Source organism: Mytilus californianus, unplaced genomic scaffold (assembly GCF_021869535.1).
Source record: "Mytilus californianus isolate M0D057914Y unplaced genomic scaffold, xbMytCali1.0.p SCAF_1, whole genome shotgun sequence".
NCBI classification, from domain to species: domain Eukaryota; kingdom Metazoa; phylum Mollusca; class Bivalvia; order Mytilida; family Mytilidae; genus Mytilus; species Mytilus californianus.
In genome coordinates, this window is record NW_026262581.1 from 128,650,652 (window position 1) to 128,668,344 (window position 17,693).

Below are 17,693 nucleotides of genomic sequence, written 5' to 3' on the forward strand. Positions count from 1 at the left end.
ATGTAAATACATAATTAAAACAGATTTTATTAGATATTTTCTGTATGTGAAAATGTTTTCTCAGGTATTTATTTTCTTTGTATTTTATATTAATTTTGACAAGTTATTTAAGCTAAAGGGCCAATATGAATTATACAAATAAAAATCTTACATTTCCAAAATATTATCACAGATGTGTCATTATGATTGCATCTCAATCTAAAAAAACAGATGGTGTTTTATACACAGTAATGTGGTTATCATAGTAACAGCTTTCTTTATTAATCAGTTCTTTTTTCTTTAATAAATGCATTACAGCCCTGTGACTGTCTATTGATCTATTAATCAACAAAAGTCAGCATTTGAAATATGAATTATTCCCCTTTGATTTTTTTTTTTTATCTAATTGAAAAAAAGTTGTTTTCTTTTCTGTTCCAGAAGTTAATTAGCATTATTTCCTGTTTTATCTGATTTTTAAACCTGTTTAATTTGATTTGTGAAGACTTTGTGAAGCGTGGTTACAAACTTAAAAAAGATGTATTATGTGATGATCAAGTGATGTAATAGCATAAACACGGACAGGTGAAAGCTATAATTTGGCAATAGTTTCCGGTAAAATACATGTTCTTGTTTAATATAATTGCCTACTAATTTGTTTTAGATATAGGGTCTAATTACATCTTAAAGGAAAGTGATTCTACATGACAAATTGCATATTGTTTCAATGATTTTTAGATTAACACTTTCTAAAAAGGTGATGATGGATATTATTCACCTTGATTTACTGCAAACTACTTCTTCCAAATTGAAAATGTTCTCCAATGAGATAAGAAAACAAATCTGGTAATCTATTTTATGGCCACATTTTTTCAAAAAAGAAAAAGTTATAGGGTAATAAAAAACAAAAAATTGATATGAGTAATTTAACCAAAATTTTAGATTCTTCAATAACTCTGGTATATATTTTTCGGGTTTAAAAAACACAAGGAAGCATGCACCATCAATGTTATATAATTGGACAACTGTCCTTTACAAATTAAGATGTTTATGTTTAAAACTACATGGTAACATAAAATAAGAAAATTGCTGAATTTGAATGATTTATCAATGTATATGTATGTTTAGCTGTTCAACAACTTGTGAATAGCAAGCACTTCATAATCCAAAAACAGACAAACATAGTGTTTACACTGTATAAAACACAGTATTAGATAATATTCTATAGATAATTCATGCCCCTGAGGGCCAAATGACAATTTATGGACTGTGATATCCTGGCCTTAAAAGTATGTGGGCTATGTGTTTCTTTATTCTACATTGGCTAGAGGTATAGGGGGAGGGTTGAGATCTCACAAAACATGTTTAACCCCGCCGCATTTTTGCACCTGTCCCAAGTCAGGAGCCTCTGGCCTTTGTTAGTCTTGTATGTTTTTTAATTTTAGTTCATTTATGTTTTGGAGTTTAGTGTGACATCCATTTTCACTGAACTAGTACACAATTTTATTTAGGGGCCAGCTAAAGACCACCTCCGGCGCAGGATTTTCTCGCTGCGTTGAAGACCCATTGGTGGCCATCGGCTGTTGTCTGCTCTTTGGTCAGGTTGTTGTTTCTTTGACATATTCCCCATTTCCATTCTCAATTTTATTAATCAAAAGATCCATATAAGCCGTTAGTGACATTTTTAGTGTGTATAGAAAAATATATTCTTTGAACTATGTTATTGTTTCACAATGTTTTATGCACAAAACACTTAAATACAATCCCTATATTCTGGATTATAAAAGGGAGTAGAATGATATTTTTTTAACATTGATATATTGTTAAATTGTCAAGTTAGTTTTTATGCCCCACCTAGGAGCATTATGTTTTTCGATCTGTTCCGCTTCAGGTTAAAGTTTTTGGTCAAGGTAGTTTTTGATGAAGTTGAAGTCCAATCAACTTGAAACTTAGTACACATGTTCCCTATGATATGATCTTTCTAATTTTAATGCCAAATTAGAGTTTTGACCCCAATTTCACGGTCCACTGAACATAGAAAATGATAGTGGAGTGGGGCATCTGTGTACTTTGGAATATACTTACAGAATAAATAAAAAAACACAGAATTTTTCTCAAAACGTTTGTTTCCATATATGATGTACAAATACATTATTGTTGTTTTGATACATATGTGATAATGTTAATTAGATAATTGGGGGCAATGTTAATTAGATAATAGGGGGCAATGTCAATGGTTTAAATAATCTACAAAGAACCCTAGTTTTTTTAGATAAAGGAGAATCTGTTCAGAACATTTTGCTCTACTTCCCATACTATATTAACCATTTAGTAAGACAGCTCATATATAATTTGTGGTAAAAGTTATCCCCTTTAGATTTGACTCAATAGCTTGTGCTTAAAAGTTAATGAATGTCTGAAGTGTTTTATGTCACTAATATTTTGCAAGTATAAACAATTGATTAAATAAATTACCTGTGTCTAATGTGCTTGTACTTTTACAAAAACAGTACTGATATTTGAGAAAAGTAATGATTTATGATGTCTTCTTACAAAAACAAAACTGATATTTCAGAGAAGCAATGATTTAGGATGTCTTCTTACAAAAACAATACTGATATTTCAGAGAAGCAATGATTTAGGATGTCTTCTTACAAAAACGATACTGATATTTCAGAGAAGCAATGATTTAGGATGTCTTCTTATAAAAATCCCAAATTAATTACAGACTGAAAAAGACATTTAGAGGTCAAAATGTTTGCATAATTAATTTTTATTGCTGTTGCATTGTTTTCTCGCTTGTATGTATTTTATTTAGTACATGTTTTCACACATGTATTTGCTTTTTGTCTGTCTTATCGAGGTGTGTGTACATTTATGTTTATAGTTAGGTGATAAGATAAAAGTTATTTCTATAATTTCAAGATAATACGGCTAATTTTCATATTTATTGATAAAGTGAGGGCTATTTAATGTACTGTTGCCAAAAATATTGAATTGTTATGAACAGTCTAGAACAATACAAATATATCATCTTGGATGTATTTGGTTAAATATATCCAATATATAATTTAATAAGCTGATTAACACTATTTGTATTCACCTTATAATTAATTACCTTGCATATATGTATGACAATGTAATATTAAATATAACAATCTGCAGATCAATGCAGTTATCGTCTGTTGAATGGATTATGCAGCCATTTTCAGAAAAATATGTTCTGGGATTTTCAAGAACAATGCTGAAACATTTCAAGCTCATTTTAGAACACCGGTGTTATATTCTTGCTTTTGGATAAATGGAGAACTTTTTGTAAGATTTGATGGAGATTATGTAAAGTGTAAGACTTCTCAGACACCACTAAGAGTAAGTCATTCACTTTCATTCAATTACAAGAAATGATTAGTCGACAATCTTCTGTATGTCTCCACTGGTTTCGCAATTCTTTAATCTTTCTTTATTGATTTGTCTGTCTTTTGACTTTTAATTGGTCATTTATTATGTTCACAACACTTTGACATTTTCCCCATATTAGTAAGTTTTTCTATATTAATGTGTGTTTCATAATTCATACAACTACATATTCATCTTTTCATTGACTCATTATTGGTGACCTTATTTTATAAACAATATTTCATTCACAAATAAAAATATTTTTCTTGACATTTTTTGTTTACATCAAAAGATGCACCCTGCAGGTAAAACATACTTTCACTTACAAACAACGCCTTTTACTTATATTTTTAATATGCATCTTCAGGACCTGTATGGGCCTTCTATCATACATCATCTTTCTAAATCATACAGGTACATTTTTGTGTCCAGGTGTGTCCAGTCATTGGGTTTGGGAATCCTAGTGACCACTCAAATAATCATTATCACTAGCTTGTTAATCGGGACAGTATTTTCGCTTTTCATTTGATATCGTTCCCTATCTTGGTCAGTTATCCAAAGTTTACCTGTGCTTGAATCAGTAGATAGTTGTCGTGCAGCAGATTTCATCTATGTCATTCATATAGTTTCGATATAAGGATATGAATTAATTTAGATGTAATTAGTGATTAAATAATTAAGATGTTCTAATTAAAACACTGTCATACCTGATATTTTTACCTGGCTTATAGTATTGATTGGATTACCTGCGCATTGTTTGAAGTTTTTGTGTGTTGTCATCGTTTAAATACCTGGCGAATGTCCGAGGAATATATCATACTGGGATTTATTTAGGTAAAAGTGTGTGGACTCTGGCTAATTATTTACGATGATACAGTGGAATTAAGGGTGGAGGGTGGATAGTATAAGGTGGTGTCAAGTTGACATTTTGCAATGTTTAGCTGTTTTAAAAAAAAGAAGAAGAAAACAAAGGGAAAAGCACCATTACAAGTTCCTAGGAGTCAAACTGATGTGGCTTCAGGTTCTAATCAGGTAGGGAAAATAATGATATACAGGACATTCTCAGGTTAATTACCTGACAGAGGTTACTATCCAAAGTTCATAGATAGGACAGCTGTTAATACTTCCTGCAAAATGTCTTATTTTTTCTTATGCTTCCTTAACTTTCTTGGTTGTAATGAAGACTACATTCTAGAATTATATAAAATAAGGTATTTTTTGTCAGATATGATCGATGGCACATGATGCACTTTTATGTTTTCTTTTCATAATAAAGTTGGCAACCCACTGTGCAAAAACATTTTCAGAAATACTATTTAAATATGACATATTTGTGTTTTTTTCACCTCACATATTTCATATATATATGCTTATTGGGAAAAAAAATATTGAATCTTCATATCAATTTTATATCAGGCTTAGCTTTTTTACCAGGCTAAGAAAACAAATATTGACTGTTTTTTATTGACAAAGTTTATGATCTAAAATCTGTCCTTTTCTGTGGTAGAAAAGCTGTTTGGATCAGTGAACTTTTATTCATGTTTTTTAAACTCTCTTTGTGATTATTCCTGAGGTATTCATGTTCAGGTGTATCCTCCTTCATTGCTACCTGTATCAAAGAAAATTTGAGATTTATTTGCTGATATACATAATTTGCTTCTCTGTATGTAGATAATGACCTACATTTTAAGCAAATACATGTTAATTCATATTATTGTTGTTTACATATGTCACATAATGTGTAGAAATTAGAATTTTCTGCCTGGATAACCTCTTTGAAGTATTTACCCTCTTAAGGATAATATTGGACACAGTTTAGACAATAAGCCACCCAAGTTATATCCCCCTTGTAATTGAATAGATAAACTTAAACCAATATTGACCATCATGTTGTTTAATTTGGGTTGACATTCTATAAGGTCAACATGATAATATGAGGACTGTGATTGAAATAGGATTTGTAAGATACTCAGTTGCTGCATGCTTTAGACATTTTTGAATTGTAGTACTGTACAAATCTGTTTTGCCCTGCACATGCCGTTTTCACAATTCTGTTCTGCAATAGTATCTGGTGTCTTGTTGGTTAAGGGGCTATATGCGTAAATCTGATATATATATTATATATAGGTATTGCTGCTCTAGTTCACCTTGTTTTAGCATTCAAAATTTATATGTAGAGCAAAAATGATCCAAATAAAACATTGACCTGTAAGATTACCGTCATACCTTAAGTTAAGGAATTCTGTGACATAAATCAGCATTTAACTATCAGAATGATACAATTACACTAAGTCAAGATCAAACAAATAGGGTAGAATTGATTTGTAACTACTGTATAGATTAGTCCTGATAGTACTCACTCAATTTGTCACTAGGCCAAGGTAAAGTCTACTAGGTTGTATATGGGTGGCCTAACAACATCATGTGAATACCATTTGTCAATTCATTAATAATATATTATTATCATTACTTAAATATAGTATAGAGATAAGAACAGGTTTAACATGGGCCAAATGTTTTTACATAAGAACAGTTTTAACATGGACCAGAAGTTTTTACATGGGTCTTTAAAGTACTTTAATGAAAGTGTTTAGCAGAAAGTAGTTGTTTTCAATGTTATATTTCAAAAACAAAGGGGCAGAAGTTTCAAAAGAATTGAGAATTGAAACGGGGAATGTGTCAAAGTGACAACAATCCGACCATAGAGCAGAAATTGCCACCAATGGGTATTCAATGCAGCGAGAAAATCCCGCACCCAGAGGCTAGCTTCAGCTGACCCCTCAACAATAATTTATACTTGTTCAGCGAAATGGACCCCACACTAAATCTGAAACATATAAGACTATTTAGTAAACTAGTAAACATTGTGCAAATAATTTGTTTGGAGTCATTGCTTAGGGTATTGGGCTAATATTGAAGGTATTACATGAAGGCATACAGGGTTTTCATTTTTATATGACCGCAAAAAAATTTTGTGGTCGTATATTTTAAGTTTGTCTGAACCTTTCTTGCAGAGCTTGCTTTCTTTTACCAAAACAGTTCAGAGTGTATATTATGTCATTATAAGGAAGGAAAAAAATCAATCTTTAATGGACAGTTCTAGACTGATATTTTGTGTCGTATCTGATGCCCTTTTGACATTGATTGCGGCCAATGTTTCCTCATTAGCAGCTGTTGTATATACTTATATCTTTAATCTTATTGCAAAAGGTACATATGAGAAGACTTCATTATATTGTATTTTTTGTTCTAGTTCAGAAAATACCATTTTCAGAAAACTTGCATAATTCAGATGACAAATCATAAATATCTGATAATGTTTGAATATTTAATTATTTGAACTGCACACACATAACAATAATTTGTTTCAGTCAATAAATTCTCTATTGATCGACTACCAGCTGATGCGTACCATTTTTATTATTGAACTGTAGACAGCCTTTCTTTGTTTTTTGTTGCTGAATCATGATTTGGATTTGCACATGTCTCAATTGTATCTAATGGCATGGGTTACTTTACGTCAAGAATTTGTTGTTAGTTCAGCCCTCTACATATTTGTGAGCAGATGGCTTGTTTCCTAAGTCTATTAATCTTATAGGATTGTAACTGTATTGTGGTCATTTAAAAAACAGAACTTGTAAACAAAAGTTAAATGCCTTATACTCACCATACCATAACTCTGGTTTAATATTTATAAATATATGATCTATTACACTTTATCATGCTAATTGTTTTATTTTCTAATCTTCTTTGGTATTATTATTACCAGCAATTTTAATTTAATACTTCCAGTGTTTATATTATTACATTTAAAATATTTAGGACTGATATACTATTAAATAAACAGCCTTATGCCAGGTTGTACTAATTCAATTTAGTATTTTTTTTTCATTTTCTAGCATAACTTTGGTCAAATGTTTTATAGAGATAAATGGCAAAAAAAATGTCTGTTTTCAAATTGTCATTTTTAATAATTTTTAATAATACAAAAATTAATTAAAAAAGTTTTGTCCTTCAATGTAAATAAAAACATGGATTTATCAGTGCAATAAATATATAAATCAGGCATCATATTTTCAATGTTGAAGAGTAAAAAGGATATATTAAAAAAATATTTGTTTTTATCTTTCAAAATTTGATAGAACAAGTGACATATAAGTGGTTTGAAAATTGTATACACAGTTTATATGGAATATATTTCAGATATCATTCATACATGTAATCCATACAGAGGCCAAATTAATCTATATCCTGTGCAATAAATATTTTAAGATATGGTTGAATTTGTATACTCAATTTTTTTTTATCAATGAATTGATTTAAAGTTTTGAAAAATGTTTCTTTTTTTACAGATCTCAGAGATAGTAGTTCCAGGACAACCTGAGGACATATCCTCTAAAGAAGCTTTAAAAATTTGGGGCCAGAGAACAGTTGAGGGATATCCTGGGGTCAAAATACGCAACTTCACAAACAGCTGGAGAGATGGAAAAGCTTTCCTTGCCATCATACATAGAAACAGGTAGAAAAAAAAACTGTATAAGATGTTTACTTTTATGTGTAATAATTTTTGGTATATTAGTTGACAATTGTGTGAATTGATTGATTGATTGATTGATTGGTGTTTGCTTTACACCACCTTATTACAAAAAGGCTAGATTATGGCGAGACAATTTGTGAAGGTCTTAGGCTAGGGGTTACAGTTATGGTCATCCAATAACCTCAGGTCAAAATTTCTGATCTTACAATTTGAAACCCATGGTCTTGTGACAGTCTTGCAACCACTGCATTTTGACAAAACCTGCTGATTCACTGTATCTGAATGCCATATGGTTTAGTGGCAATAGTTATGGTCTGTTAGTTGTTTCTTAGTTTCTTTTTTGCTGCTTCAAAACTGTATCAAATACTTTATGTTTAAAATATGTGCATAACTAAGCCTAAGTACAATGTAGGATGGTTTTCTGTTGACTGCATACAGTGTGCATTATAAGCAGTTGAGGTAATTTAAGTACTGTTAGTTGTTGAAAGCATTATAAGCAGTTGAGGTAATTTTAGTACTGTTAGTTGTTGAAAGATAAAAAATTATCTTTTGTCCTTATTTATTTTCAAAATAAATATGCATAAGATTGACTGAGTTATTACTATAATACTATATAATTCTGGCCATCATTCAGCTTTAACATCTTGAAAATAACTGACTTAGGATATAAAAATTCATATTTAGTTTATTAAACTAGGTTAATCCACTCCCACAGTAGTAAGCCAAAAACAAACAAGGGAGTAACTGTACCCACCATTACACTGTTACAGTGGCATCTTATACAAATAGTTAACTTCAGTCACATTGGTGATCATTGTATGACCAGATCATTCCTTGTATCATTGTATAATAACACCAACATAGTCAAATTCTAGTTTGGTTGTTTTTACCTTCACAATAAGCTCAAATAAAACTAACATGAGAACTATCATTAAGATTGTTGGTCAGTCTCCTTGTTCGTCAACCTAGACATTTACCACCTACATACAAATTTATTTTAGACCACAAAAATGTTTGGATGTGGCTCATTCTTACCTATGCATTGATTGGTTATGTAGTTTGACTTGTACTTCTGTAAGGTCATATACATCAGGATGCCATTCAATGTAATTGGATATCCTGCATTTATCATGCTTTACCATGAAATAGAGCTGATCATAATGAACCTTCTTTATACAAAATAGAGCTGAAATGTATACATGTTATTCCTCAAGGTCACCCTATAGAGCTGATCATAATGAACCTTCTACATACAGAATAGACCTGAAATGTATACATGTTATTCCTCAAGGTCACCCTATAGAGCTGATCATAATGAACCTTCTACATACAGAATAGACCTGAAATATGTACATGTTATTCCTCAAGGTCACCCTATAGAGCTGATCATAATGAACCTTCTACATACAGAATAGACCTGAAATGCATACATATTATTCCTCAAGGTCACCCTATAGAGCTGATCATAATGAACCTTCTACATACAGAATAGACCTGAAATGTATACATGTTATTCCTCAAGGTCACCCTATAGAGCTGATCATAATGAACCTTCTACATACAGAATAGACCTGAAATATGTACATGTTATTCCTCAAGGTCACCCTATAGAGCTGATCATATTGAACCTTCTACATACAGAATAGACCTGAAATGTATACATATTATTCCTCAAGGTCACCTATAGAGCTGATCATAATGAACCTTCTACATACAGAATAGACCTGAAATATATACATGTTATACCTCAAGGTCACCCTATAGAGCTGATCATAATGAACCTTCTACATACAGAATAGACCTGAAATATATACATGTTATTCCTCAAGGTCACCCTTTAGAGCTGATCATAATGAACCTTCTACATACAGAATAGACCTGAAATATATACATGTTATTCCTCAAGGTCACCCTATAGAGCTGATCATAATGAACCTTCTACATACAGAATAGACCTGAAATGTATACATGTTATTCCTCAAGGTCACCCTATAGAGCTGATCATAATGAACCTTCTACATACAGAATAGACCTGAAATGTATACATGTTATACCTCAAGGTCACCCTATAGAGCTGATCATAATGAACCTACTACATACAGAATAGACCTGAAATATATACATGTTATTCCTCAAGGTCACCCTATAGAGCTGATCATAATGAACCTTCTACATACAGAATAGACCTGAAATATGTACATGTTATTCCTCAAGGTCACCCTATAGAGCTGATCATAATGAACCTTCTACATACAGAATAGACCTGAAATATGTACATGTTATTCCTCAAGGTCACCCTATAGAGCTGATCATATTGAACCTTCTACATACAGAATAGACCTGAAATATATACATGTTATTCCTCAAGGTCACCCTATAGAGCTGATCATAATGAACCTTCTACATACAGAATAGACCTGAAATGTATACATGTTATTCCTCAAGGTCACCCTATAGAGCTGATCATAATGAACCTTCTACATACAGAATAGACCTGAAATGTATATTACTTCATTAGACTATTTGTTAAAACAGAAATTCCATTTTACAACTTGGTCTTCTTTTTCTTTTTTATGTCTTTGTATTATTACATTCAATTTTACAGTTAATCCTTATTTGGCCACAAACTGACAGTTGAGACTTCATTTTGTAATTACCTTGGGTATTTTTACAGAGTTTGGTATTTCATTACAAAGTTTCACTTTCTTAACAAAACCTGTTAAACTCTGAATAACATCACTACCTCAAATTAATTGCCTTATTAAGTAAAAGATGAGAAATACCTTAGCTATGTTGTTACCTGTATTTAGAGAGATTTTTGTGAAAGTTTTCATTTACAATAAAAGTGATAAGGAAAATTACAAGTATTTGATGTCTGTATTTTATACAATGTAACCTGAGGATTGATATAAACATCAAACAAGATTTATGAAAGTAACACTTGTCCAGGAGCTAATTAAACATTGTTATTAAGTGATTTATCTAATGTTATGGTAGGCAATACACATTAAAAAGTTTAAGTGAGTGAAGAAAGTGTATAGTAATACTTTTATCAGATGAGAAGAGATATTTATGGTAAAACAAGATGTGATGGATTTCATTATTTATTATATAAATTGACAGATAAGAAACAAAAATTGTACTTTCCATAAAATATACAGCCCATAACATAACTACTTCTGTTTCACTTTTAAAAATTCTGCTATTCCTTACTTCTTGTTCTTTTTCTGTTGGGATTGGTTTTTGTCCATCCTAAACAATTGATGTCTGATCTTTGGTATAGTCTCTGTTGAGTTTTTTCACAACTTGATTAGACTCTGATAAAGAGATAGTACAGTATATTTTAGGGTTTATTTGATCCTGTAAATTTACCAAAAATAAAACATTGTATGATTATATTACTTATCATACTTTTAAGCATGAAAAGAAAGGCTTTCACAAATGGGAATATAACTAGACTTTGATGACATGATTTGACTGATGTTGTTGAAGTGAGATCATTAGCTCAAGCTAAAGAAGTACTTCCCTAGTGCAACTGCTTACAGCTGTCTAAGTATCTAATACTGAAGGGAAGCAAAGCAATCCCATCACACAGGAATGAATACACAGTATCCCCTCTTTTCCATTTGGTTGTTTTGTTGCTGTCTGTTGTCATTAATGCTGCTATCTGTCATTTGAATAGTTGTAATATACCATAAAGAGAGGAGACATTATTGGGTTTCCTGGGTTGTATACTTTGGTATGTTAACTGTTTTATACCTCTCTTCTTAGTACTATAAGGCTAAGTTTGTAAACGTGATATGGAGAAAACCACCAGTCGTAGTGAGCAGCTATAAATGTTATAATGTGAAGATTTTACTATAGTTGCAATCAGCTTTGATGATAAAAGATGGCTACTTAGATTTTGGTATATGTAATTAAATCAGAAATGACTTAAATCAAAATTAGGAATGGAATGGTTCTTAGATTAGTAATAAGAAAAGGAAATTGGCTTCAGTTGACATAAAACTTAAATCAGCTACAAAAATACATAATATATACTGGAAGATCAGCAAAAATGTTGAAATTATTACTAATTTATTATTGTATGATAGAAGATTTACTCAAGCCTGCTGAGATTTGTATATCTAAGAGATAGTTATGATCCATTAACTTTAATTACATTTCATCATTGCTCTACAGTTAAACCAGTTTTCATGATCTTTAGCTATTTTTACTGAAAGTTTAAACAAAAATTGTTTAATTTAGTTTTAGCGTCTAAGATCATCTTTTCTTTGGTCTGAAAGTTCATGTATTAGTTGTATGGACAATGATCCGCCATATTTTTTATCAATATATCAAGTAAAGGTCTTTTTATGAAACTAGACATGACTGTCGAAAAAAGTAAGTTATTCATCATGAATTACAGGTCAGCAGAAATAGATTGGTGCACTTGAAATTACATGAGTTTAAGAATTTTTCAGGATTCTCTGGTTTCTGTCATCCCTAAAACTAAGTATAATATACATAAATGTAAGGGGCTTCGGTGGCCAAGTGGTCTAAATAGTTCTACTACTGTATCACTAGCCTGTCAAAACTAAGGGTGATGAGTTCGAATCCTGCACATGGCAGACACAGTTGACTCCAATCTTAAGTGACAAGAATTGTCAGTTTTCCTGTTGAAGGTTCTTTCCGGGGACTCCGGCTTCCTCCATGAATAGAAACTGACCGCCAAGAAATAGCCAATTGTGCTGAGAGTGGCGTTAAACACCAATCAATCAATATATAACAAAAGAGGAACAGACATGGGATAAAGTTTTAAAAAAAAACCAGTTAAGTCAAATAACAGTGGGCCTTTTTAACCATTTTACTATAGCCATGGATATGTGTCTTCACAGAATCATATTGATATTAACTATGTTTCCTTTTCAGGCCAGATTTGATTGACATAAGCCGTACAAGACACAATAACAATCGGCAAAACTTAGAGCTAGCATTTGGTACAGCAGAAAGAGAATTAGCTGTCACAAGACTTCTTGACCCTGAAGGTTGGTATCTTATTATACATATCAGAAAGTTGGTGTGCAATATCTAGCCATATTTAAAAAATAATTTACAACTTATAAAGACTCGTTGCGATTTAGAGATTGACTCATTATTTCATCAATTATTATTGTTGAAAGGGTATGGAATTGAATTGAAAAGAAAAAAAAAACAACAGTTTATATCAGAAAATATAGTTCTTTACTGCTGTTCTTTTTTCTTGACTTATTGGGAAGTCTTCAAGTGATGTACCAACAAGCGCACGTGAAGTTTGCCCCTAGGGTTAGCTTGCATTGACTTTTCATAATGAAAGATAAGTGTGTGAAGATGAGAATTTGTTGGAGTAATCAGTGTACTGTGGATTCAGTAATGTTTGTTGAATACCTTTTTGTTGTTTTTTACTTGGAAAATTCTAGAAAAATAAGTCTTTCTGCAATGAGGACACATTCTTAAAGCAAGAGTCTTTCTGCAATGAGGACACATTCTTAAAGCAAGAGTCTTTCTGCAATGAGGACACATTCTTAAAGCAAGATCTAGATATCCTCTAAGCATCAATTGCAGTAGTACACTTTGAAACTCTCCCTTAAATGCTTTAAATGTTCTTGAAAGTTCATACATCTTTAGAAACAGCATGAATCCTAGACATTTCATGAGATACCCAAAGCAGGCCCAAAATAGTACCTATAGTTCACACATAGTGTAGATTGTCAACAGTGGTGTTTAAGTACTTTGCTGATATATGTTGATGTTGGGTTCAAGAAGTTTTGGGTTTAACTTACGAAGATCAAAGAACTTTGTAAATAAACTTGTACTTGAGAAAGAAGTGTTTAATACCCTTATTCTGTAACCTCCAGCTGTTTGTACTTACTTATTAGTGAGCTGGAAAAGTCTAAAAGTGCATGTTTCAGAACAATTTGATGAAACACCTGGTCTAAAAATATGGACAGAATTCAAAGATTTGTTAGAAAAACTGACAGGTAAAATTAACAGGTGTAAGAGATAGGTGGCTTAATAACATACTGCTCAGTTCACATCAGGAGAGAGTCTTTAATTATTCTGATTGACCGAATTTAGAACAAAACGAACAATTTCTTTTTTGTTATGACAATGAACAAAGTAACTTGTTCAGATTAATGTTTTGACACTGTATGACATACCAGAGCTATGATACCTGACTCTGGATAGACAAACATCTTTCTATTGTTAAATGAGATACCTGAATGACTCTCCTTTTATCTATTGTGGGTATAAGTTTTGTCGACCTGATTAAAATTTAAAATGCTTCGGTTATTGAATTTGTAAATACATGATATTTGTATAAAGGAGTCTTATATAGCAGTGCTCATTATATTTTTCTGGATAATTTGAAATAAATAAAGACAGGTGAAATAGTATACCTGTTCAACTTCTACCTACCTGTAAATTATCTACCTGTATTGTGTATTGACAATTTAATTGTTGAGATATTCAATAGGAATGATTTCAGTTATATCATTAAATTTAACATTTGGATGTTAATTCTTTAAACACATCGTACAAAACTATTCTTAGCTGTTAACTTGTATTATATCCGATAGATATTTAAGGAACAGGGGCAATAAATCACTTATTTCTATTAAACATTAAAACTTTTCACACATTAAAAATTTCCTCTCAGTTCATAAAGTTTCACTTATTGGATGCATTCAAAGTTTAAACGGTGATCTTAATGTTATACAAATACGATCTAGGATGGGTAACTAAAGATATTATATAAGTGATGTATTTATTTGAGATGAATTTGTGTAGAATTTTTGTACACTTGCATCAAAAATACTAAAATAAATAAAGACATCATTTGCTTCAGAGAGGAACAGACTTTGCCAAAGCTTTAATTAGCTGACTTAAGGTAGATTCATGGTATACCGCCATCTTGGATTGTACAATCTCAGTACAAAAATGGTCTAGTTATTTGCCCAAATCTGCAAATTTGGAGACAGATTTGCAATTTAATGGTTAGATTGTTTATTTATATAAAGAAAACTTGGTGATTTATTGTATTATTCAAAATATTTAAACAAATATCAAATTTTGTGTTTTTAGAATCATTTCTTTCAAATAAGCCATTTAAGGGGAGATAACTCTTTTAGTAAAAAATATATACTGGACTGATAGGGAAATTTTTAATTTTTACATGTAGCAAGAAACCAAGTTCGGTGACACCATTTTTTCTTTTTATTTTCTTAAAACATATTATAAAACCTATCTTCTTACAATTTATTTCAATATTCTATCTCATAGAATTTTTTTTATGCACACAAATGTGTTTTTTCATGAACAATCTAACCAAATTTAGGCAATTTTCAACGACTCATAGCTTGGAAAATAGCACGGTGACCCATCCTTTTTATTATATTTTTGAAAAAAGCATAGTAAAATCTTCCTTTTGGCAAAGTATAAGAAAATTCTATCTCAAAAAGTATATACTTATGATCTACCTTAACAAACAAATATTCTGAAAGATACATTTGTGTAGTATTAAAAATGTTGATATTTGTTATATGGTTTATTATCTCGTTTGCGATGAAAGTTGCAGAATGCGAGACCTAAGGATTACAGACTTACAGCCGTGACAGCGACAGCATAAACTATTTGTATAAAGTTTATATTTTAGAAAGTAGAAGAACTGGATGCTTCATACTTTGTATGCAGATATCTTATGTTGCAAAGTTGCCGTCTGTCATATGTCCAATGTCCTTGACCTCATTTTCATGGTTCAGTTACTGCTTGAAAAAAAAATATAGTTTTTTTGTCATGTGTAATACTCACTTATTATGAGTAATAGGATAATTATATTTGGTATTTGGGCTCCTTGCAAGGTCTACATGTCTGTCAGACAGGGTTCACCTGAATTTGACCTCATTTCATGGATCAGTGTTTGTAGTATGGAATGATTGTAAGGGGTACATGTCTGTTAGAACATTGATAAAGTTAAGTTTTTGTGATACTTGTAGTAAAACCTTCATACCACAGACTTCAACTTAAATTCAATGATAAGTAAAACAGGCGAGACATTTCAGCATGGGCATTCTTGGAGTATTCACCAACAAGCAAGCACCATTACAAAGATACCTGTCCTGGAAAATTAATGAACAAACCACAAAAACAACTTCTGCAAATTATTTAAGCTGTTAAAACTTTACAACTCTACATCAGTGTTTTAGTTATGTCAGCTTACAAGTCTTTTTAAATTCAATATCTGACAGTACTCGTTGCTCTTTGCTGATTATTTGTGTTCTCTTGATTTTCATAACAAAAATTTTATCTTAAATAGACTGACAAATATAAGGGCCATTTAACATTATTGAATATTAATAGATAGGGTCATTGTATTCAATAAGTAGAAATTTGAGATTTAATATTTGTTTACCTCACTGAAAATGTAGATTTTGGCTGTCAATTGTTTATATGAGGGATATCAATTACTAGGGAACTAATGGACTATAAACTTTTATTGTTGTATGGTACATACAGGATACTGTATTAAGTATCACTTTACATATTGTCATTAAGTTTTGTAATTCATGGCAAATTAATTATGATGAATTATTTATTATTTAAGTAGGTAGTGATCAGAGATCCTTAAAACAGAGTGTTAGTAGGTTGAGGACTCTAATAATTGACTGTCCTTCTGTAAAATACAGGACAAACTGACTACTGCAATTTTTATGAATTATATATACCAAAAGCCCCTTAAAGAAAGAATAAAAGTATATTTCATGATTCAGCAACTTAATTGCATGACAAAACCAGAAAAAGACATCCAGAGGTTTAACTGTAAACAAGTGCCTGTACCCTGATGTCAAGCTCAAAATCTCACCTGAGTCCTTGTCAAGTTGTGTATAGAATTAAGAGAGACTAGCAAAGAGCTGACATCAACACAACAGTTGTTTTTTTGGTTCTGCTTATGAGATCAACTTACTATCACTGTTTGTATATAGTACACAAATAAAATAGCTACGGATGTATCATGTATACATAGTTGTATTATCACAGATGTGGACCTGGTTGACATTTTAACTCTCCATAACAAAGCTAGTATAATGTTTGTTTTGTTCCTTAGATGTGGATGTGTCAGAGCCAGATGAGAAGTCTATTATTACTTATGTGTCCTCACTGTACGATGTTTTCCCAGAGGTGCCGAGTGTGGAACAAACATTACGTGATAATGTAAGTGTTTTATATGCTATATTTTTTGTTCTTAAAGGTGCAGATTATGGAATAAACATTACATAATAATGTATGTGTTTAAATGTGCTCTCTCTATGCAATGTGTTTCCTTAGCTATTTTTTGAAGTACAAACATTACATGAGAAAGGAATTCAAAAACAATGAGATTATAAAAGTATTCCTATGTGACAATGTTTGCCATGTACAGTATGTTGCCAGTAGTCTTAATGATAAATTTGTGTATCCCTCCTGTGAATAAAACACCCCAGTAGTACTTGTCTGATAATTGAATCTGACTTAATACTTTTCAATATTTTTTGCAGGAACGTCAAATAAAACAAGAAGAATACCGAGATTTAGCCAGTTCATTATGTATGTGGCTAAAGGAAGCAACCAACATTATGATGGACAAGACATTTCCAACAACACTGATAGAAATGAGAGTGAGTGTCAATGAAGGAACATAATGTGTATGGCCTATATTGTGGCATATTGATTTAATTTATACATGTCTTTCAGTCTGTAAGCACATACATCAAACATGTTGTCAGCC

At 31.3% G+C, this 17,693-nt stretch overlaps 1 protein-coding gene across 6 annotated transcripts in view; it reads left to right on the plus strand.

Annotated features, from left to right (window-relative positions):
* Positions 1-17,693, plus strand: part of LOC127733914 (microtubule-actin cross-linking factor 1, isoforms 1/2/3/4/5-like) — a 149,000-nt gene that overhangs the window by 37,260 nt on the left and 94,047 nt on the right. For 5 of the 6 annotated variants that reach the window (XM_052243382.1, XM_052243390.1, XM_052243392.1 and 2 more), the window contains 4 exons: positions 7,725-7,891; positions 12,821-12,936; positions 17,034-17,140; positions 17,464-17,583. In XM_052243382.1, the coding sequence (XP_052099342.1) occupies positions 7,725-7,891; positions 12,821-12,936; positions 17,034-17,140; positions 17,464-17,583 (510 nt within the window). Of the gene's footprint in view, positions 1-3,951; positions 4,405-7,724; positions 7,892-12,820; positions 12,937-17,033; positions 17,141-17,463; positions 17,584-17,693 lie in introns of those variants that run through there. The other variant, XM_052243407.1, reaches the window with a different exon arrangement.